Source organism: Ambystoma mexicanum, chromosome 1q (genome assembly GCF_040938575.1).
Source record: "Ambystoma mexicanum isolate Mex_15411 chromosome 1q, UKY_AmexF1_1, whole genome shotgun sequence".
Taxonomy (NCBI): domain Eukaryota; kingdom Metazoa; phylum Chordata; class Amphibia; order Caudata; family Ambystomatidae; genus Ambystoma; species Ambystoma mexicanum.
The window spans coordinates 1,255,941,323-1,255,963,116 of NC_090922.1; the positions used below are offsets into that span (position 1 = coordinate 1,255,941,323).

The 21,794-nt window shown below is 46.9% G+C and overlaps 1 protein-coding gene across 1 annotated transcript; it reads left to right on the forward strand.

The window, feature by feature from the left end:
• The first annotated feature begins 2,107 nt into the window (after positions 1-2,107).
• Positions 2,108-21,177, forward strand: MESD (mesoderm development LRP chaperone). Its single transcript, XM_069642071.1, has 3 exons — positions 2,108-2,456; positions 13,368-13,600; positions 19,971-21,177. The coding sequence occupies exons 1-3, from the start codon at positions 2,307-2,309 to the stop codon at positions 20,230-20,232; spliced, it is 645 nt and encodes a 214-aa protein (XP_069498172.1). The 5' UTR covers positions 2,108-2,306; the 3' UTR covers positions 20,233-21,177.
• Positions 21,178-21,794: the final 617 nt, after the last annotated feature.

The window sequence follows — 21,794 nt, forward strand, 5'->3', positions numbered from 1 at the left end:
AGTCCCAGACCAAGATGCCCCATCCCTCGCTCCAGACCAATGTGCCCCATCACTGCCCCAGACTCCACTAATGTGCCCACATCCCTTCCTCCAGACCCACACCAATGTGCCCCTATCCCTCCCTACAGACCCACACCAACATGCCACCAACCCTCCAAGCCAGACCCCAAGATGCCACCAATCCTCCCCCATCCTCCCTCCACACAGCAAGATGCCCCCATCCTGTCGTCCAGACACAAACCAAGATCTCCCCCTCCCTCTCCACACACCAAGATGCCCCATCACACCCTCCAGACCAATGTTCCCCTATCCCTCCCTACAGACCCATACCATGATGCAGCATCCTGCCTCCACACAAGATGCCCCCATCGTGCTCTCCAGACTCAAACCAAGTTGTCCCAATCTCTCTCCACACACCAAGATGCCCTTGCCCACTCTTCCGACCACACCAATGTGCCCCCATGCCTCCCTCCAGACCCAGACCAATGTGCCCCTATCCCTTCCTCCAAACCCACACCAAGAGGCCCCCATCGCTCCACCATACCCACACCAAGATGCCCCCATCCCTCCACCAGACCCAGATCAATACACCCCATTCCTCCCTCCAGACCTACACCAATGTGCCCCTTCCTTCCCTCCAGACCCATACCAGTGCCCCATCCCTCCCGCAAGACCCACACCAAGATGCCCCCACCTCCAGACCAAATTGCGCCATCCCTCTCTCCAGACAAATGTGCCCCATCCTTCTCTTCAAACCAGTTCCCCATCCCTCCCTCCAGACCAACACTGTGCCCCATCCCTCCCTTCAGACACACAGCAATGTGCCCCATCCCTCTCCACACACCAAGATACCCCATGCCATCCTTTAGACCTAGACCAAAATGCTCCCGTCCATCCCTCCAGACCCACACTAATGTGCCCCATCCCTCACACCAGATCCACACCAATGTGCCCCTATCCATCCCTACAGACCTAAACCAAGGTGCCCAATCTGTACATTCCAGACCCCAAGATGCCCCATCCCTCCATTCCAGACCTAAGATTCCCCATCCCACCCTACCCTCCAGACCCATAGATGCCCCATCCCACCCTCCAGAGGCACACAGGTGCCTCATCCCACCCACACCAAGATGCCCCATCCCACCTGTGGGGACTCGTCACGTGAGATCTCGTTGACAGCGCGGGAAGCGCGAGGAGACACGGATTGGCGCCATAGTCGGAGCGAGGCAGGAGATTCAGTCGGGCCTCAGCGTTCCTCCTTAATTATGGAAATCAGCCCTCCTGTGAAGTCTGCCACAGCTGCAGATACTTGATAGTTGGAGCGTAATGCCATGGCTGAGGGCAGCCTCGTGGTAGCTCCACTAGCAGGGGGCATCAATGCCCCAGCACATGCACCATGCAGTGATGACAACTGCTTTCTGCAAAGGAACTGAACTGTGAGTACTGCCTCATCCCCACTCCTGGACTCAAATACCCCATTATCCTTGTTGTTATCAGGTGCTAAATAAACACCTCTTCCTATCACGCAAGTGTCCTGTAGTCGTTGAAGGCCACCACACCACCCTTCCGAACCCACACCTCCATGACCAATCCCACCCTCAGCTAGGCAGATGCCCCATGCCACCCTCCAGACCAAAACCCAGATGACACCATCTTTCCATTCCAGACCCCACCAAGATGCCCCCATCGCTCCCTCTAGACCTATACCGTGATATCCCACCCTCCCTTTACATAGCAAGATACCCCAACCCCCTTGCAGGCCCACACCAAGATGCCCATGTGCCTAGCCAAAACACACGCAGAGGCAGATGGCTGCAGCCAACGCCTTCTAAAATCACCCTGCCCATCCTGCCACCTATTTAACCCAAACACACTCTCATCAAATTAAATTAGCCTGTTGTGTGCCCCCCAAGCAGTTACACAATACCATCCATCCCCTCCCTCACCCATCAGTTAAACAACACCATCCACTGTCCCATGGACTGTTCCCTTTCTTAGCCATCTATTCACGTTGAATAGATGAAAATGATGTTCTAGTGTCTTTCATGAACATTCCTGGTATCCCGAAGAATAAGCCCATTTAAATCTCAGCCACCCAAGAGCACGCAGATCCCGTCTGCTTGCAGCCTGGCAATCGGAGCTTTCCAAGTCCTAGCTCACGAAAATCATGAGGGACAAGATGACGTTACGTGCATGGCAGAAACACAACGTGCCGAAAGTCACGTGAAGAAGAATAGGAAGGACGTTGGTATGGTCCGTTTCTCTAATGGGAACTGAAACTGCTGCGATCCTACAAGCGTGTAAAGATGTCCGCTCGCATCTGTCTGCCTTTGCTCCTCTGTTTGTCTGGTTTGTTGCTGCTCCCTGGCTTCGGGGCCGAACGCAAATCGGGCAAGAAAAAAGACATCCGGGACTACAACGATGCGGACATGGCGAGGCTGCTGGAGGAGTGGGAGGTAACGGTGGGAGGGTGAAATGTTGCAGAATGAACTGGAGGATCTGTTAGCGGTCTACTGGCAAAGGTAGAGCCTATCACGCCACACCCCATACTTGCCTGCTCCGAAAGCCATATAGAGAAAGGCTCCTGTCATCCGTAACGCGCGTGGCCACCCCAACTTCTCGCTGTTCCTTGGTACAAGGTTCATTTGCGTGCAATTTCTTCACACGGGTTGTTCTGCTACGTTAATCAGTTATTTAACTGTGCTCACCACGCAAAAGTGTTGCTGATTAGAACCTGCTCCCCTAAGGCATGTGTATCATTTCACCACGTTGATAGTCAACAGTATTATTTCTGCAAATCCCAGGCTGATTTCACTTATGAGTCAACTCCCTCATTCTCGCATCACATGATGCTCTGCTAAAACAGCATTTTTATATCCGCAGATAATCTGTTACTTTGTGCTCTATTGACACCCACCACCGTTCTCATGCTTCTCTAAAACCCCTTCCCGGCCATCTCTAACACCCCATCCCTCACTCTTGCATGACGCTGTTAATGGTCTGCAGAACCACAAAGCTACACCCCTCTTTTCGGACGGAGCCATCCTTCGGGTGCGTTTTGTGAGATAAAGAGCTACAATATATAAAGCTTGACTGAATAATGTCTCATTGGAGGTGAAGTAATGGGTAGTGTGCTCGGGTTCAGATTATATAGCCGTAAAGAAAAAAAGTCTGATTGATCAATTGTCTACAATTAAAAACATATACGTTTTATGGTGGCTTTGCCGAGCAGCCACTGATAAAATTGTATATTTTTTAACTTGTTTTTATCAACATTTTGCATTAATAACAATGATACATTCTCCTCCCCCACGTCCCCTTTCCAGCTGTGCATAGAACAAATCTCTACAACGAAGCATAACTTTGATATTACCAGAGCCAGTTTCCAACCTTTTTAAACGTTTGGGAAATTCCCGATATACGCAAGCTCTGGGGGCAATAAACAACTTTGTGTTCTTTTTGCAAAAAGTTCAACATTTCAGTCCTTGGCAAAGTTGGTGCTATCCCATTGTATAGAATACGTAATCCATTCCAAAGCTAAAAAGTTTACCACTTTGGAAAACCATGAGTTACATTTGTTTAGGACTATGCCGAAAATTATCTACGAGCACCACCAGCCAACATGATAGACCTGGATTCTTGTACAGCAAACATTTGAACCATGCATTTGTTTACCTCTTTCCAATAGCTTACAGACCATGGGTAATTCCACCAGATGTGTATCCAATCCTGTTAATCCCACACCCTCTCCAACATTCATCAGAAGCAGTAGGTTTAATTTTCCGAATAAGAGATGTGCCATTGAGCCATTATTTTGTACCAGAACTCCTTGATCTGGATCGATCTAGCCAATTTAGGTATTACCATCCACAATGTATGCCATTCTTCCCCCGGCACTGTATCCCCTAGTGTGAGCTGCCAACTATGTGTAAAGCCTAAGAGTGTCTTGGGAGTGACGTCAGCCATTATTTTGTGAACATTCGAAAGAAGAGCTTTATTCCCTGTGTTCGAGGTCTCACACACACTTTTCAAATGATGTGAACTCTGTTAATGCCGCTTTCCGGAATGGTGGGGCAAGGATCCGATATCTAACTTCAAAATATTGAATCTGATTGTGTCGCGAAGAGCGAAATTCCTGTTTGCATTTAATAAAAGATTTCGGGTCGTTCCCCTGATATGTCACTCTCCTACAACCTGCCTGTTTCCAGTCAGTGAATGCATTTGGTTCTAAGCCTGGAGTGAATTGAGGATTATAAAATAAAGAGGTGAAAGGGGAGGGATATGTCATCAAATGGTATTTCTTCACAGATCTATCCCAAATTTCAGATTCGTAATTATGCTTGCATGCATATTAGGGGGCCGGCCTTGTTTGGAGAGGGCCACCCAATGCCTTCTCCATCTGTACCCACCTTTTCCCGTAGTCCTCCATAAACCAATCCTTAACCCATATTTGAGCCGCTTGATAGTACAGCTAATCTGGAAGACCCAACCCCCCCGTCCCCTCCCTTTTTCTGTAGGAATTATTGGTGTGGGTAAGGCCAGTTGCAGAGTTTTGTTCCATATGAATGCAGAGATTGCCCTATGTAATGTCTTGAAGAACTTGTGAAGAACCCAAACTGGTAATGCTTGAAACATATGTAAAGCTTTGGGTAGTGTAACCATTTTTGCAGATTTCATTCTACCCACCCACGTGATAGTTAAGGGGTCCCACCTAACTAATTGATTTTTGATTCCTTTCAACATAGGGTGATTGTTAGCTTTGTATAACCTGACTACTGTAGGAGTTATAAGATACGAAAAAAGTGTCTACCACTTGAGACACTCCCGTCCCCTGCACACCAATATAACTGAATATAGTACATTTTTGTACAAAATTATAGATTTTACTTGCACTGTAGTAAAACTCAAAAACACATCTCAAGGCATGTCTTCTGCCAACAGTTTCATATGTATTCTATATGCAACAATACATCTGCCAAAGGAGAAAAGAAAAATCTTCTATCAAATCTGGTTGGTAACGTCTCAACGGGGCTTCTAATTTCCTGTGTTTTAGTGGCATATTGAGCCCCTCTAATATTCATCGCTAGACACTTGAATTACATACTATGCATCCACGTTTCCTCATGGCTGCTAAATCTGCTTACATTTCCACTAAGACATTTTGAAGCAATCCATGCACAGTGGGTCCCCCTCCACAAAAAGTCTCCTGGAGTGAATCACAGTACCTACTGTATCCCGGGGAACTAACCACTGGCTGTTAAACACCGACTAATCCAGGGCAAAGTGGTGCGGGTATCCTCGCACACCCATCTGTAACCTGAACAGATGTGTTCCAAGATGTGACGCTCTCTCAGGTGTGTTGAATTGTGCCTTCAGCATATTTGTACTGTGTCCAAAGCTATGACCTTGAAATGTCCATTATATAGATGTTTGCGAAGTTGGACCTCTAAGGCAGGTCCGCCACTCTTCTCTTTTCGAATCCTTGTGCTTCAATCTGCAGCGCTCCGGAAAGGAACATACCCATGACTTGGACTGTTTAGACTGTTTGGTGAGGTGATCGACTAGGCCTCATCCCCTTCAGTTGGCACTGTGGTTTCCTCCTCCTCCTATTTGAAGCAATGTCATACCCAACTCTCTTGAGGTAACTATTTTGTTTGCCCTCCAAAGAAAAAAACAGCCCAAACGGAAAGGACCTTCTATAAAAGATGCATCATGTTTGAAGAGTTTTGACTACTACCTGCATGTCTCTCTGTTTTTGCAGAGTCACTAGTGAAAGGTATTGATAAAGCTACATTCCTGCATTGATATACTTAATCGGTGCAGCAGTTCTGGTTGCTCTTAATATCTGCTCCTTTTGCGGGTATAATGCACATCGTGAGGGTGAGCTCCCGGTTCTGTCCTCTTCGGTCCCGCTCTATGGACCTGATCTAAATCAGCTGTTCTTAAGTCTGGATCCGTGACCGTTTCTGGAAGAGTTTTAATTTCCGATGTTAAAGTGCCTGGATCGATTCTCTAAATCTCCATATTAAATTTTAAGTTGTGTGTCATCCTTGATAGTTCTTCCATGGTAACATCCACTAGTCTGCTGTCATCCACAAGTTCTTGGATTGCGCTCTTATTCGTGGTGACACGCTCACCCAGCAAGGACATTTCTTTGCTAAAATCTGTAAGTGAATACCTAATTTCCAAGGCAAATGTGGTAAACTGCAATTGAAAAGACGGTGCAATATTTGTCTTGAAAAATCTTAAAAACTATTGGTAAAATCTTCTTTGGAAGCAGCCATTTCAGCATCTCTTATATGCAGTGCCAATGGATGTTGCAACACAGACAGAGCCAAGGACGTGGATGTATCTGTCATGATCTCTGCTTCCAAAAGATCAGGACTTGCCCGACTCCCTTGGAAGCAGACCCATAACCCCGGTTCCGAGTGCCAGCCAGTCCCAATTGGGACCTTTTGGACCCTGTCCTGGCGCCAGTGGCACCAGGCTCATAAAGATGCCCAGTCCCAGCGCTGGAAGCGCCGGGCTCATAATGCTTGGGTGGACTTACCTGCAGCAGACCATGCTGCTTACTTACCTGCCAGTTGAGCCCCTGATCCTCTTCTGTTTGGGACTACTTTTCCTGTTGGGTGGGGCAGGAGCCACTCCCTAGGTTCAGAACACTGGAACTCTTCTGGAAAGCAGGAACTCTTTTCTTACTTAGGCGTGGCTGTGGAAGGAGACATCTAAGCACTACAGGAGGCTATTTAAACCACACCCGATGGATGAATCTTGCTTTGCGTTATTCTGCATTCTCTGCAGCAGAACGCTCATCGTGTCTTCTGCTTCTGATCCTGGGCCTAAGGAAACAAAGGCTTACCATCCTGGAATCCAGTCTTCAGCAGCACCTGTAAAGACAAAGAAAGAACAGGTTAGCACTACGGTCTTCAGTGGCAGCGCATCTCTTACCTGGTCCATCGGCTGTCACCAACGCCTCGCGCTGCATTCCGGCATCTGAAAGACAAAGGCTTACCTACTCTTCGCATGTTCCGGAGGTCTTCGCACTGCATTCCGGCATCTGAAAGACAAAAGCTTACCAGCTCTTCGCACGCTCCGGAGGCCTTCGGCGCTGCATCCCGCATCTGAAAGACAAAAGAAGGTGCGTTTAAAGATATTGGGCAACTTTATTACTCACGTGCCATCACTCCTTCCCACGCCTAATCCAGTGGGTATTCCAGCACCCTTCAGCTTCTCTAAAGCTCCGAACTTGTACCTGCAAGATAAAAGGGACAGTTAGTGCGCATCGTGAAGCAGGCTACAAGCGCTTACCTACGTGCTTCCAGGCGCTTCTATTCCTCACGCGGGTTCGATCCTCAACTCTCATCAGCCCGCCATCCGCCATCGCCGGAACTCTGCAAAACAAGAGATATCATTACAAAAGACTTTTAAGACATTTGAAGCGCCCAGAACTTACCGTTCGTGCAGTTAACGACGGACAGCAGTCCTCTGAGGTCAAGAGGCCTGCACCCTTATCCAGTGAAGGAACTGGTTACGGCACCCTGCCCCGAGGCAGATGGAGAGCTCGGCGTTCACTTACCTAAGGTGAGGGCGTTAACCTTTGGGGTTCTACAGGAGAAGAGAAAGGGAAGAGGAGAGAGGCACCCAATAACCCCAGTTCATTAATCCCATATTTTCTATCTGCAGACATCTTACTCTTCGAGTCAGACATACAGTGCACAGAGGTCCAGCCCAAAGCCAACCGTGTGTTACACATCACCTTTGAAGATACGGCATTCACCCAGTCAAGACCGGCGCCTCTGCGGGAATCAGGTGAGCGTTACAGTATCGGAGGCCCTTGCCCAGAGTTTTTCCAATGGATAGGACAGTTTTTGGTCAGATTGCGTTTGTCCAATCATGGTCTGTTTTTTTTCCTGCCTCTTGGCATGACAAGTACTTTGTGGGGAAGTTAAAGCTAACTCCTGAAGAAGGAATGCAGGCCTGAAGCGCTCCGGGCCTCCACCCTGACACCAGGTAATGCAACCACAATCTTCCACTCTCTATTCAAGGTTGCAGCTAATGTCCCTGGTTTATGCCGGTGCTGGAAACCTTACTGCACGCTTTTGGCAAAGTACCACTCTGATTCACACTACCCTCCACTTGCTAACACTTCTGTGCGTTTCCCCTATATCACCCGTGCCACTTTCCATCCACTTCATTCACCTCTGGGAGACTGTGTTGCTTTCTGGCTATTGCTACCTGCTCCAGTCTGAGGCATCCGACCACGAGAATCTTACTGCTCTGCTGCTGGTATGAGGACTCGGCACACTACAGTGCTGCCACCGGACATCCCGCGGGCCTCCCGACGGCACGAACAACACGAGGGAGACCTCCACCAGCATATGGCCACCCCAAAGGGAGCCAGCATCAAACTCTGGGAACACCGGAGTAAACGAGACACGGCCTGTATCTGGCACACCGGTTGCCACATCCTACCGTCAAGCCGACCTGGTTCAGGCGTCAATGCGCCAGCTCGAACATACACGGGCTGCCTTAGATCTTCTAGAGGACTTCAGCCGGATGATGGTGTGCACTCCCGGCCATCAATTCAAAAATGGCATGAAGAACGAGGTAAAGTGCTGACAGAACGGCTGCAAGCACGTCCTCACCATGTGGCGGCCATCTTGGAATTGCAGATACAATTATATTTAAGCAGACATTGATTCCAATCCATTGCTGAGGCTTGTCTGGAAGTTGGACGATTGGTCCCCTGTCCAGGATTTGCAGATCTTAGTCTGTGAGGGAAAAAGAGCATGGAGAAGATGGGTGTAAGTAGATCCGGAAATCTGTGTTCTTGGAGGGTCTGTTGTATACCAACTGATGTATGGCTGTGAACTGTTTTCAAACTGAAGTGATGCCGTTGTGAAGAGTGGAGGTTTATTAGTAGGAGACGTAATAGCTGAGGTCTTTAGAAGCCTGAGTATAACTCTTCCTGATTCATATTGCATTTGAATTAGCCTGAGTGGTAGTGTACCTTTTCTAGGCTGTAAACCTTGTGTGATTCTGCGTCTGGATGTTGACAATTCAGCGAACGAAGTATCTGTTGATATGTTGATGCATAATAACTGATAGTGACGTGGTCTCATCTGTGTGGTGTTCCTGAAGCCATGGAACTGGGCATTATTTCCCCCCACACCTGTATTTTACTGTAATCTACACAACCCTGTCCTGCTGCATCGCATGGCTAGTAATCAGAAGTATTGTTAGTTGATAATGTTTTGTCTGCTTTTGGGAGAGCTGAATCTAGCTTTCATTTCATCATGGCAAATGCAGGCACATTTGTTAGACATTGATTAGCAGACAGTTCTTGTATACATGTAATTAAAAAATAACATAAAAAATACACTTTCTATTACAGATGACCTGGGGAAAATGGTTGTGCAACATCTTTAACAAGTCCTAAGTAGTTTCCAATGCAGTTAAGGTAGAGCGAACATATTTTAGAGAGAAAATGTAAAATGTTCTAGCCGTTTCTAGCAAATTCACAGTGTGACATTAAAGGCACCCACCCTTTACAAAAAAAATGATGTGCAGAACCCCAGTACGCTTCTCTAACTGCTCCTGATAGGAATATTGTAAAGTCGAGGGCAGAAGTGCAACCACTGTACAGTGATAATTTCAACATCGCTGGTCCTGCTACAAGGAAGGAGGGAGCGATTGCAGTAGGTGATGGCATCCTCTAATGGGAGTGGAATACAAATATGGGGTTTATAAAGAAACTGGCAACTCTGCCAAGAGCGTATGTTCCGCAAACAGTATAGAGCATTCAATTGCAGAAAATTGTGAACTTTTGTAGACCTTGAGAGCTGTTTATTCAGTTAATGCATTTTACAATATAATTCCGGGAATGAGAGAGAGTATGGTAAAAGCCAAGTTTTGATGGCTTTTTTAAAATTGGGAATTACTTAATGTCCTGGACAGCATGAAGCTGGAACTCCTGTACTTGTCATGCCAAGGTATAGAAAGAAAAGCAATCCAAGAGCCGTAGGATAGCACGGTCAATATGCTGTGCTTGGAAGTCAGACCACGCAGAGTAACCGAGGTTCGACATCCCGGTTGCGCGCTTATTTATTTGAATTTATAAAGCGTGCAGAACTGCCCTGAGGCGTTGTGCGCAGTTACAGTAGGCTCACGCTTAAACATAGGTGTAGAGTAACAGTCAGATACAAAAGTACATTGATAGGTGGTACGGGACCGGGAGGGTCAAAGAGTTAGGCTTTGCTGAGGTTACAGTGCAAGCATAACTGTTCATATTTAAACATGGGTATATAGTAGCAGTCGGTTGCAATAGTAGGTATTAACTTGTATGAGACTGCGAGGGTAAAGGAGTTAAGCTTTGCTGAGGTAACAGTGCAGGCATAACTATGCGTATTTAAGCATTAGCGGAAAAGGAGGGTTTTTAGGTTTTTGCGAAAGATGGTGTATGATTTTTCATTCCTTAGTGAAGTTGGTAGGGCATTCCAATACTTGGGAGCGAGGTGTTGGAAGTTAGATCCTCCGGCTCTGGATCTTTTGAACGTGGGGACATAGATCTGGTTGGCATGGTGGGCTCTCGTGGGTCTGTTGGTGGCATTGAGGGTAATTCTTTCTGCGAGATATAGTGGAGCATCTCATGTGAGGCAGCTGTGTTCGATGGCCATGGCTTTAAAGAGTATGCACTTCTTAACTGGTAGCCAGTGGGCCTCTTTCCTTGCTTGGGAGATGTTCCCTTTTGGGGATGGTCAGTGCTGCCCTGAGCGTGTTTTGTTGTGCATAATTTGGAGTTTTTTATGTTGTTGACGGAGGTGGCTAGAAAGAGAGCATTGCAATAGTCCAGCTTGGTACCTATTGTGGCTCTGGCGATGGATAGGCAGTTTTTGGTGGAGAGAAAAGGCTTGACTGCGTTGATCACCTTGGTGGTGAGCGCTGAGGAGGATGCTATGGCGTTGACCTGGCGGGACATGGATAGTGAGGCATCTAGGTGAACACCTAAGGTTTTGACAGTCTTGGAGACTGTGATGGTGGAGTTATCGATGTTGAATGATTTATATTGTGGGGGGAGTTTGTTGAGAGTTTTGCTGGTCCCTATTATGAGGATTTCGGTTTTGTCCCTGTTTAAGCAGAGGCCGTTGGCAGTCATCCATGTTTGGATGGCTGTGTAGATTTTGGTAGGGCTGCCATGTCTTCTTCATAAGTACCAGTTAGCGGGAGTAATACCTGCGTATCGTCCGCGTAGTTGGTGTACGCTATGTTGCGAGAGTCGAGATCATTGAAGAGTGGAAGGGTAAATATATTGTAAAGTGTAGGTGCGGTGCATGAGCCCTGGGGAACGCCGCAGTGGATGATAGTTGGGGTTGCTGAGGCCGTGTCTGAAAAGACCTTCATGAGTATTCCGTTTAGAAACGAGGCCACCCAGGCGATGGCTTCGGGGGAGAAGTGTGCTTCATTTTTTAGGTGTAGGCCTAGGATATCATGGTTAACAAGGTCAAAGGCAGCGGACAGATCCAATAGGAGGAGTGCCTGTTTGCCTTTGTCCATGATGTCTCCAAGTTGTATTTTTAGACCGAGTAGGGCTGACTCTGTTCTGTGACCTGGTCGTAACCCTGACTGTCTTTTGCCTAGGATGTGGTTAGTTTCAAGATATTCCTGGATTTGTGTGTAGGCAACTTTATCCAGGATCTTGAGCAGGAAAGGCACCGTGGTAATGGCCCTATAGTTATTAGCCATTTCTGGGTCAAGAGAAGGTTTTTTTAGAAGAGGGTGTACCCAAGCTTCTTTGAGGCTGTCTGGAACTGTTTTGGCGTTGAATGAGGCATTAATGAAGGTTTTGAGGAAGGGGGCGAGTGTTTCAGTGCAGTCTTTAAACAGACTGGCTGGGCAGGGTATGGATCTCCTTTGCAGTTAGTTGGTTTGATTTTGTTCATTATCTCAATGACTTCATGTTCTGTAACTTCCCTGAATTTGAAAGGGGTTTTTGGAGTTTTGGAAGAAGGGGGCTCTGAGTTGGTGGTGGGTAGGTGGTTGGTAGTGGTGGTAGATTTGAGGTGCTGCGATAGGTTTTTGTGGTGCTCCTTGATTTTGGCTTGTTAGAGTTACATTTTATTCAAGAGTGCAGATTGAATGGAGTTGCACCAAGTTTGGTCTTTAACAATATCTTGTGATTTGGTGGCTGGTGTGGTGAGTTCTTTAAAGATGGCGAAGAGTTCTATGGATTCGGAGCTTGCATTCGTGAGTGTTTCATTATAGGAGGCTGACTTGGCTGTGATTATAGCTTTTTTGTATTCGGAGGGGATTTTTTTTTTTTTAGGAAGATAGGGTGGCAGGCGAAGGGGATTTCTGCCAGCTGTTCAATGCTTTTCTTTTCTGGGAGCGGAGTTCTTTAAGTTCAGTGGAGAACTTAAACTTAGAAACTGAACTCTGGTATTAAGTGTTTTATATCAAAACAATTAAATAAATAAAGCCTTTTTAGAGAAGAGGGGAAGCTCTTGAGCTAGGTGTGTGGCTGATCTCAACTCTATGATTGTAAGGTGGCGTGTTGTTTTGGATTGGAGGAATCCAAGCCCAGTTACATGAATAGTTTTGAAAGTAATGCACAGCACTGTTAATGTTTTATTTTCTTCTTGAGTGGGAGCCGTTGTAGATGCTAATGCTGATTTAAAGCTGGTTTGTGTGTTCCAATATAAATGGGACCAAAGCTGCTGCATTTTGAAATATTCAGAGCTTTGAAAATAGTGATTATGGGGAAACCAGGTGGAGTGTATTCAGAAAGTCCCTACAGATAGAATATTCATCATAATGGCTGTGTATTTCTGTAGCAGAAGGACACCTTCTTTTAAGATGCCCAAAACCGTGTCTAGCCACTGCTGTGATCAATCTCCCCAGAGATGAATCTGAATCAGTAACACTTCCTAAGATCTTTACCTAGGTCATGGGTACCGGGGAAAAGGATGAATTCTGAGGGTCAGTTAAAAAAGCAGGTGCTTAGAGGTGGGTTGTCTGTATTCAAGATGTTTGTCTTGTTTAATTCAGGCTTCAGGAGTGTATGGTTTTCCACCATCCAAATCCCCAAATGCATCATCTTTTGTGAGCACAAGTGTTCCTACATTTGATTTAACATTATTAAAAGAAATGATGAACGTACATTTAAACAATTTGTTTTAATATTGGTTATGTAACAACCATATACAAAAGCAAAACACGATGGAGGTAGTTATGAACAACTTATCCAGCATTGATGTCTTTTGCCACTGAAGTAGTTGCATGTTTACACATAGAGGTTAAAGAACTGGTTTCCGCAAAGCTTTGCCATGTTTACAATCCTCAATATGTTTTTTATTTTTGGTCTGTTTCAGAAAGATGATGACATTGAAGAGGGAGACCTGCCCGAGCACAAGCGTCCCCCTGCACCGGTTGATTTCTCGAAGTTGGATCCCAAAAACCCAGAGAGTGTCCTCCAACTGACAAAAAAGGGAAAGACTTTGATGGTCTTTGTGACTGTGTCAGGAAATCCCACAGAGAAGGAGTCTGAAGAGATTACTAGCCTTTGGCAGGGAAGTCTCTTCAATGCCAACTATGACATTCAAAGGTAGGTGGTGGTGGTAGTGTTGGTGTTGGCCTATTGTATTTATTGAGCACAGACAGAGCATTAAGAAGCAACAGAGCACTTTATAGAGGTACACACAACAGAGTGCTTTACAGAGGAATGCAACAGTACAGATATACACCGGGGGTAGGATACAGAGAAGGGATAGCAGCTGTACAGGGTGGCAGAGATGAGAGGGGCGGACGGCGTCTAGCCAGTCAGGTGACGGGGGCGATGTGATGGCCTAGATGTTGAGGAGAAGTAGTTGATGCTTAAGCTTTGTCATTTCAAGTTTGTGTTTTGTGGATGGGTGAATGTGTCAGATTTGAGCATGTACATCACACGGTAGCATATGAAACAGATCTTACTAGGGGTTCCTATGCAGGCTAAACACTTTGCTCTTTTAAGACACACACTGTACAAATAATTTCAATGTTATTACATTTGATGCGTTTGACCTTTTGAAATTTACTTCATTGTCCTACAGAGATGCCCTGGTCTTAAAATCTTGGGGGATCACGGATAGTCGGCTGGTTGCGTGGGAGAAAAATTAAAAGGATACTTATGGCATGAGTTACCAGGGTGCATGTGTACATTTTACAAACTTGGCTATTGTTTTACTGAGCTTTTGTTATAGACCGGGCAAACTCAAGACAAGACGAGTGCATGGTGGTGTCTTTAGATGCAATTAAAGCCTTCGACTCTGTCAACTGGACCTCGCTATAGCAGGTCCTTGGACACTTTGGGATAGGGAAGGGCTTCCTCAAGTGGATACAGTTGTTGTATAAGGACCCCAGAGCGAGAGTAAAGACAGAGACATTTCCGAGGTGTGGAGGATATACAGAGGCACGAAACAGGGCTGCCTGCTGTCACCAATGCTATATATATATATTGGCCATAGAACCCCTGGCGGTCTTCTTGAGAGCAGAATACAGTGAGACGGGTATCAAGATAAATAATGTCATCCACTTAGTCTCGCTCTGCGTAGACGACATGCTCCTCCTGTATGTCGCTGACCCACGAAACAATCTGCCATGTCTGCTAGAGGTGATAGCAAATGCTCCTATGTTGTCTGGTATATCGATCAACAGAGAAAAGTCCTCTCTATACCCCCCCAACTCGGCTCAGGCAAACGGGCACACACCAACTCCCAGACTTAGACCTGCAATGGGTGCCTCGTACCTTCTGCTATCTAGGGATAGATGTAGATCTTGACACCACAGAAACACATACGGCCAACACAGAGATGGCGCGCGAGAAAATAGTAAGGTCAATAGCATTCTGGAAGACATTGCCATTAGGGATGATAGGTAGATCAGCCCTGTTGTAGATGACGGTACTGCCTAGCCTTCTGTATTACTTCACAAACATACCCCACAATGTCCCCGGGATATTCTTTAAACAACTGAACACTGTGGCACAGGAATTCCTGTGGGGAGGGGAAAGAAATAGACTAGCACTGCACACATTACAAAAAGCTTATGAGTCTGGAGGGATCAAGTTGCCAGACCTTGAGTGTCATCACCTGGCATGGCAGCTACAGTTTGTGATAAATTGGCTGGGGGGGTGACGCAACTATAGATACACTGCTACTGCAGCCTGCACTACAGAATTGTTACCTGAGGGATAATTTGGATAGAAAAACCACTACCCGAACGCTCCCTACAATGGCTTATTTGGGTCTGACCCTCTGTAAGGAAGTGTGGAAGATCCAAGGAACCCCAGACCCCTACTCGGCACAGATCCCGCTGGCAGGACTCGCAAACACTCGAGCTGGAGCCCTCACCCAGTATCGTGGCCATTGGGAAGCCAAAGGGATAGCACAGATCGGCGATTTGTGGAAAGAGGGACAATGGCTGGAATTGCAGATCTTGGTAGAGGAGTATGGCGTACACAAAGGCCAATTCATGCTCTATAATGGCATGGTAAGGACAATAGAAAAGAGGTGGCCAAAGATGCCGCAAGACACTGAAACAGTGGAGCCGCTTGACACATGGCTTGATGCGGCCGAAGGGAGACACACAGTGTCCAGACTTTTTGACCTGCTCCTGAAGCACCATAACACGCAGGAACTGCCAGCACGGGGAAAATCAGAAACAGAGCTCCAAAACACATTCACAGAATGGCCAAGAGCCTTGAGGTACATTAAGAAGGTCTCCAGAAAGGCAGGTTCCAGCAGACACAGCTCTGTTACGGTTTATAGTGAAAGGATCGAATACATTGTTTCGAAATGCAATAAGGACCGAAGAAGAAAAAATTCGAATGCACTTATTTTTTTTATTTTTTTTGGGGGGGGGGGCCTCCCCCAAAACCCCCGTTTTTTGGGCAAAAACCTGTATTTTTTTTCCTATACGAAAGCCAAAAAAATATATATATATATATATATTTCAAAAAAAGGCATTCGATTTTCCGATCCATTTGTTTCGAAACAATGTATTCGAAACTTTGACTGGACACCATCTGTTACACATAGGGCATACCTCACCCAGAACAGGATATCCCAGATGGGGAATAAAGTGGCCCACAACTGTCCGAGAGGCTCGACAGAAAGCGGATATGCTCCATATGTTCTGGGCCTGCCTAGTAATCGCACAATTCTAGGTAGGCTTTAAAGCAAGAGCAGCGGAGGGCGGAATCCACATGCACTCATGGACCCTGGAGTCTTATCTATTGGGACTGATATGATATGGCATTTATAACGCGCCTATACACAAGTGTTTTTTTTTTTAAGGCGTGATGAGGCAAGGGGGGAGACAAGGGAGGACAGACAACGATCCTACTAGGTCAGGTGTCATTCAGATCGCGCAAGTGCATGGGAAGGGGGGAAAGGAAAAGTGCACAGGGGAAGGGAGAGGGGAAAGTGCAGTACATGGGAAAGTGGAATAAATAAGATTTTAAAAAACACAAACAGCCAGTTAGTGGCAAGTGCAAGGAAGTGCAGACATAAGTGCTGGTAGGGGGACTGAAGGAATACAGTGAAACGGTCCCCAAGTGCAGGGGTTGCCAGGGAGGCAGTGCAGGTGGGCAATTGACGGGGCCAGGGCCAGAGATCAGAAGAGGGTGGCCAGGTAACCAGTGCAATTTCATTCAGGAATTCAGCAAGGGTGGGGAGGAGAGAAAGCGGAAGCAAAGAGGAAGGTTTTGAGGTGTTTCCGGAACCGGAGATGGTTCTCCTCAAGTTTCAGGGAGGCAGGAAGGCTGTTGCAGAGAGAGGCCCCTGCCGAAGAGAGTGATCTGCCACCAACTCGTTGCTTGGAGAAGCGGAGGCAGATGAGCGAAGAGCTCGAGAAGGAAGATATTTAGGAAGAGAGAGTTGAAGGTATTGCGCCCCAGACCCCAGAAGGCCTTGTGTACAATGCAGAGGGTTTTGAACTTAATCCTCGCAGCCACTGGGAGCCAGTGCAGAGATTTCAGTCCTGGAGAGGTACGATCCCTGGGCTTGAGGCCAAGGACAAGTCTCACAGTCCTGTTCTGGATAAATTGCAGAGGGCGGAGAGTGGAGGCAGGAAGATTTAGATAGAGGCTGTTACAGTAGTCCAGCTTAGAGAGGACCAGTGCTCTGGATACAGTGAGCTTCTGGGGGAAGGAGAGGAAAGGAAGAATACCTCTAAGGTGGTGCAGCCGGTAATGTTACTTCTTAGAGATGTCAGAGATGTGAGGGGAGAAGGAGAGTGCAGAGTCGAAGATGACACCACGGTTTTTAGCCTTGCAGGTGGGAGTGGGAGGAGGGCCAAGAGAGGCCAGCCAGAGAGCTGCAGGGAAGGAGGGAGTGGGTGTGCTGATGAGTAGAATCTCAGTGTTACTGGCATTAAGGCAGAGGGCATTGGCGGCACACCATTCCTGGATGGCAGACTCTTCCCGAGAGGGGGCAAGCAGAGAACTCGCCTAGCTAAAATGGAAGACCTAATGCAAGAGACGCATAGCGATGGCGTGGAAGTCTGCCACTGGCCCTACCATAGAAGCATGGTGGTCAGACTTGCAAAGATGGACATGGGCAAAAACCACATTGTGGACTATGGCACTACATAGGGGGCAAACGAAAGCACTGATAAAGTACTGGCATGGAATGCATTGATACAGGAACTGTTTACACCCACAGTAGTGAATGACATGGACAACTCCAGTGCAATGGAAAACGCAGATCTAGACCCAAAGGTAGCTGAGGAGCACTGTTAGTAGAATGCCTAAGTATACAGAGGGGCAACAGTCCCAGAGTACAATGATCCAGACGCTGCAGATACCCATTTGCGAATGAGCAACAAAACCTCTAACTCTGGAAAGTTGTGATTGTGCGCAAGACAGATGTAGAGGAAGCAGAACACTCCCAACACAAAGTGCAGTTTGAATGTTATGATGTTTGTTGTGTGTTTACTAAATGTTGTGTAAAAAATAAAGACCTTTAAAAAAAAAAAAAAATAGGATGTCTGGGTTTTCTTCCGTGATGAGGTCATAGATGTGCTGTTTATTTTTGGAAACTGACCTGGCGTTTAACGAGGGTGCAAGATATTTGGTGGGATGCCTTTGTGGGTAGAGGGTGGGTAGGGTAAGGTAAGGGGGGCAACAGCAGGGTCTGATGTGGAGACTTGCAGTGTGGGGGGAAGTGACAAGGGGGAAGGTGGAGTGTGGAGATGAGGGAGCAGTTGGATTCGGAAGACAGGGGGCTGAGGGGAAAAGAGCTAGGACTGGGTTGGGCGAGGGTGGTGAGGTTTCATCCCCTATACTGCGATGGCAGTGATTGCGAACTGTGTCGTAGGATGGGCGATGCTAGAGGTGCCTGTGGTCTCGCTCTTTTCTTGCATTATGAGCCGTCATGTGGGAGAGAGTGGGCGGTTCTCTGGTGGTTGTGATATTGGCTAGAGCTTCTCTTGCGTGAAGGCTGGGGAAGTGGGAGTTGGGGGGTGATGTGTAGTTAATTGGCGAAAGTGTGAGCGGGAGGTGTTGGGGGTTGGTTGCTGGCACGGTTGGAGTGTGGTGGCCATATTAGGTGTATCGCTGCATTCTCTGTTCTGTTCCATCACCATCTTGCTGCTCTTAGTTGCGCAGAGCGGGATCTATGGGTGGGGACAGGTTGAGGACAGTAGGCGTGGAGAGGGCGGGGGAAGGAAGGGGGAAGTGATGAACGTTGAAGGTGCGCTTTGGAAGGGGGTGGGCTGTGTGATGGCAGGGGTAGGGAATCACTGTGGTGGGTCTCATTGGGACTAGTGGTGTTCCAGCGTGCTGCTCTGTTGTGGCATGGCACCTAGTTGACTGTGTTGTGCGGTTGAGGCCTACGTTTCACAATGCAGTTTGAGTACAAGATAGAACACAAATAGATTAGAGATTCCTGTATAGTGGGAGAGAGGGAGGCAGAGGATAGAAATCACAATATTGTCCTGGTGTGGGTAAGTTTGCTAAGGGGCTGGGCTTCTAGGGTAGAGTAATTGTTCTACTCCCCACCAAGGCCACTCCAACCTTGCTAGTAGCTGCTGGTTGATGGCTGGCCACTGGTGACACCTGCAGACACAATATGTAGCCACCCTTTGCCTTGGGATCCTTAGCCACAGGGGCTGCACGGGCAGAGGGCTGCCCTGGGAGGGTGAAATAAGAGTCGAGGTCTGGCCAATCGGGGGAGCGGGAGGTGGATGGGAATGACGCGGTATTGGACCAGGTGAAAACCAGGGGCTGGGGCTCAAATTAGCTAAACAAAATGGCAAAACAAAGGCCCAGGATGGTCAGAGAACCTTGTCGCTCACCTGCACAGCCCAGCTGGAAAGTGGTGTGCAGGTCGAGGTGCCGGGGCAAATATTTTCTATGAACAGAACTCTGTTCGCCAATGAGGGCCAGGGGGTTTAAGGGAGGTGGGAGGGAAGAATGTGGTAGCGGACCAGGTGAAAACCAGGGGCTGGGGCTCAAATTAGCTAAGGAAAATGGTAAAACAAAGGCCCGGGAGGGTCAGAGAACTGTTGCTATTCTACAAGTTCCTAGTACGAAACCTATTTAGCTTTCATATATTTGCTGCTGCTCAACATTAAAAGTCCCTTTGCATAAGCCACGATCAGATTTTGTGGTGCAATCCATTGTGCCTTATAGTTGGCTTGTCTACATTCGGAGTGTTTGACGTCCACAGGCGCATCTCCTTCCAGGTTAATGATTGCATATTTGTATAGAGTCTTGTATAGGTTCTATTTTATTAAATAGTTGAAGACAATGTGCCTGCTATATTTCTTTGTGCCACTTTGTTTTAGTCTCAGCTCAGTTGGCTGTGTATGCATTATCCAAACACTTCGAAGTTTCTCTGTTCCCTTCTAACGGCAGTTTACTCTTGTGCTATCCTAAACCGTTTTCATATTCCGAATGTATCATTTTAATGTTTTTATTCTTTGTTCAAACCTAGATTCGTCGTATCCTCCAACCGAGCCATTTTTATGCTACGTGATGGAAGCTATGCATGGGAGATTAAGGACTTCCTTGTGAAACAGGAAAGATGTGCAGATGTTACTGTGGAGGGCCAGGTATACCCTGGCAAAGGAGCAGAAACGGAGAAACAGAATGAAAATGACAAAAATAAAGTGAAACCAGAGAAAAGGAAAAACAATGAGGATAACAAAGTTTCCAAGGAGAGCAACCAAGCTTCCAAAAGAAAAGAGGATCTGTAATGCAAACATGACTTCAGGTGATCTCAGCAGTTTCTCGGAGTGAAATGCAGACATTTCAAGAAGACCCAGACTCGTGCACTGGACGCAGATTTGTTCTTAGAAAGATCTTCTTTGACTGGCAGGTTTCCAGGATGTTGCTTGCAGGAGAGGGAGCAGGACTAAGCCATTTAGAGGTTTAAAGCAAAAAGGCTAACAATGAATACTTACTTCATATTAAAACATAAATATGTACCCTGGAATGCTTCCCAGTTGGAATATTGAAGGGCTTGAGCCACAAATGTGGATAAAAATACTTTGAGGTTGGGGTGGACTATATTAGTCAAATGTAAAGATATTCTGCACAAACGTCCTTGATAGTAACACCACCTTTATTTCATTTTTCTTGAAATTGACGCAGAGATGTCTGTTTTCCCAAAGTTCCAAAGCAGCATCCGCATTAGTCGTTCACTGACTCCAGATTCCGATAAAACAGCAGGGCAAAGGTCTGCGCCCCTTGGGCTCCCCGGATGTTTTTGACTATAGCTCTCGGCCCTAGTCAGCATAGTCAATGGTGGCCAATCATGAATATTGTAGTCCAGAACTTCTGGAGGACCACAGGTTGCAGACCCCCTGCGGGGGACAAAGCAGCGTACTCCTCCCACAGCCCGCCACCCCCCACATTTTTTGTCCTGTGCCAGTCAATTTGTTTCCTTCGATTTAACTGTTTGGGAAGTTTGAGTTTGTGCGCAGGGAAAGTTATCGTGCATTATGATTTTTATTTCACAAACTGTACAACTTCCTTTGTTCAACGATGATGTGCAGCTTTCAGCATGCCAGGTCTCCATTGTTGAATCCTGAATCAACCAGACGAATCAGTGTTTTCATCGTTTTAAAACTCTCACAATGTTTTTTCTGTTTCTACATACAAAATAAAAAGACCCTTAATTTGAGGGAAGATTATTCGTCCGTGCAGTTGTGGTATTCTGGTATTTCTCTTTTCAGTTTGGGTTGCCTATCTGTGTACATAATGAGTCTAGCATGTTTCTTTGGACTTCGTGCAGGCCGTTTTCATTGATTTACATCAGTCGATCGGTCCTTTATATTCTGGACATATGCCTTGCAGTGTTATTCAAACAGTGGTGCACAGCACCATGCCTGGGGGCAAGGGGTGTGAATTTCATAGCTTGAAGAACAAGTAAAAGCCAACCGTGTTTATCGGCAGTGGAGTGGCAATGCAAAGGCCGGTGCTGCCTTTGGATTCAGCCTTTTTAGTAAGATGCTACTTTCAAGAAGTAAACACAGCCGTACTCGTCCAAGCTGCTTTCTTGAAAGGAGCACCGGCAGAATGCAAAAGCAGCGCTTGCCACAACACGTCTAATAGAAATGCTTCGACTGTTAAGTGATTGTGTTGTGGCAAGCGCTGCCTTTCAGTAAGGTTTGGCTTTAAAGAAGTAACCACGGCGTGGGCTCTTCCATGATGTGCTTGCTTCATAAAAGGAGCACCTTACTGAAAGGCATAAAGCAAAGTCCGTTCTGACCACAGCACAGCCAATGTGGGTTTGTTGTGGCAAGCGCTGACTTTG

What these genes read in the sequence shown, in the direction of transcription:
- MESD (XM_069642071.1), top strand. Translation starts at nt 2,307, where the DNA reads ATGTCCGCTCGCATCTGTCTGCCTTTGCTCCTCTGTTTGTCTGGTTTG. An exon ending in GGCTGCTGGAGGAGTGGGAG is followed by an intron (nt 2,457 to 13,367) that starts GTAACGGTGGGA and finishes GGTCTGTTTCAG; the next exon opens with AAAGATGATGACATTGAAGA. An exon ending in GCCAACTATGACATTCAAAG is followed by an intron (nt 13,601 to 19,970) that starts GTAGGTGGTGGT and finishes GTTCAAACCTAG; the next exon opens with ATTCGTCGTATCCTCCAACC.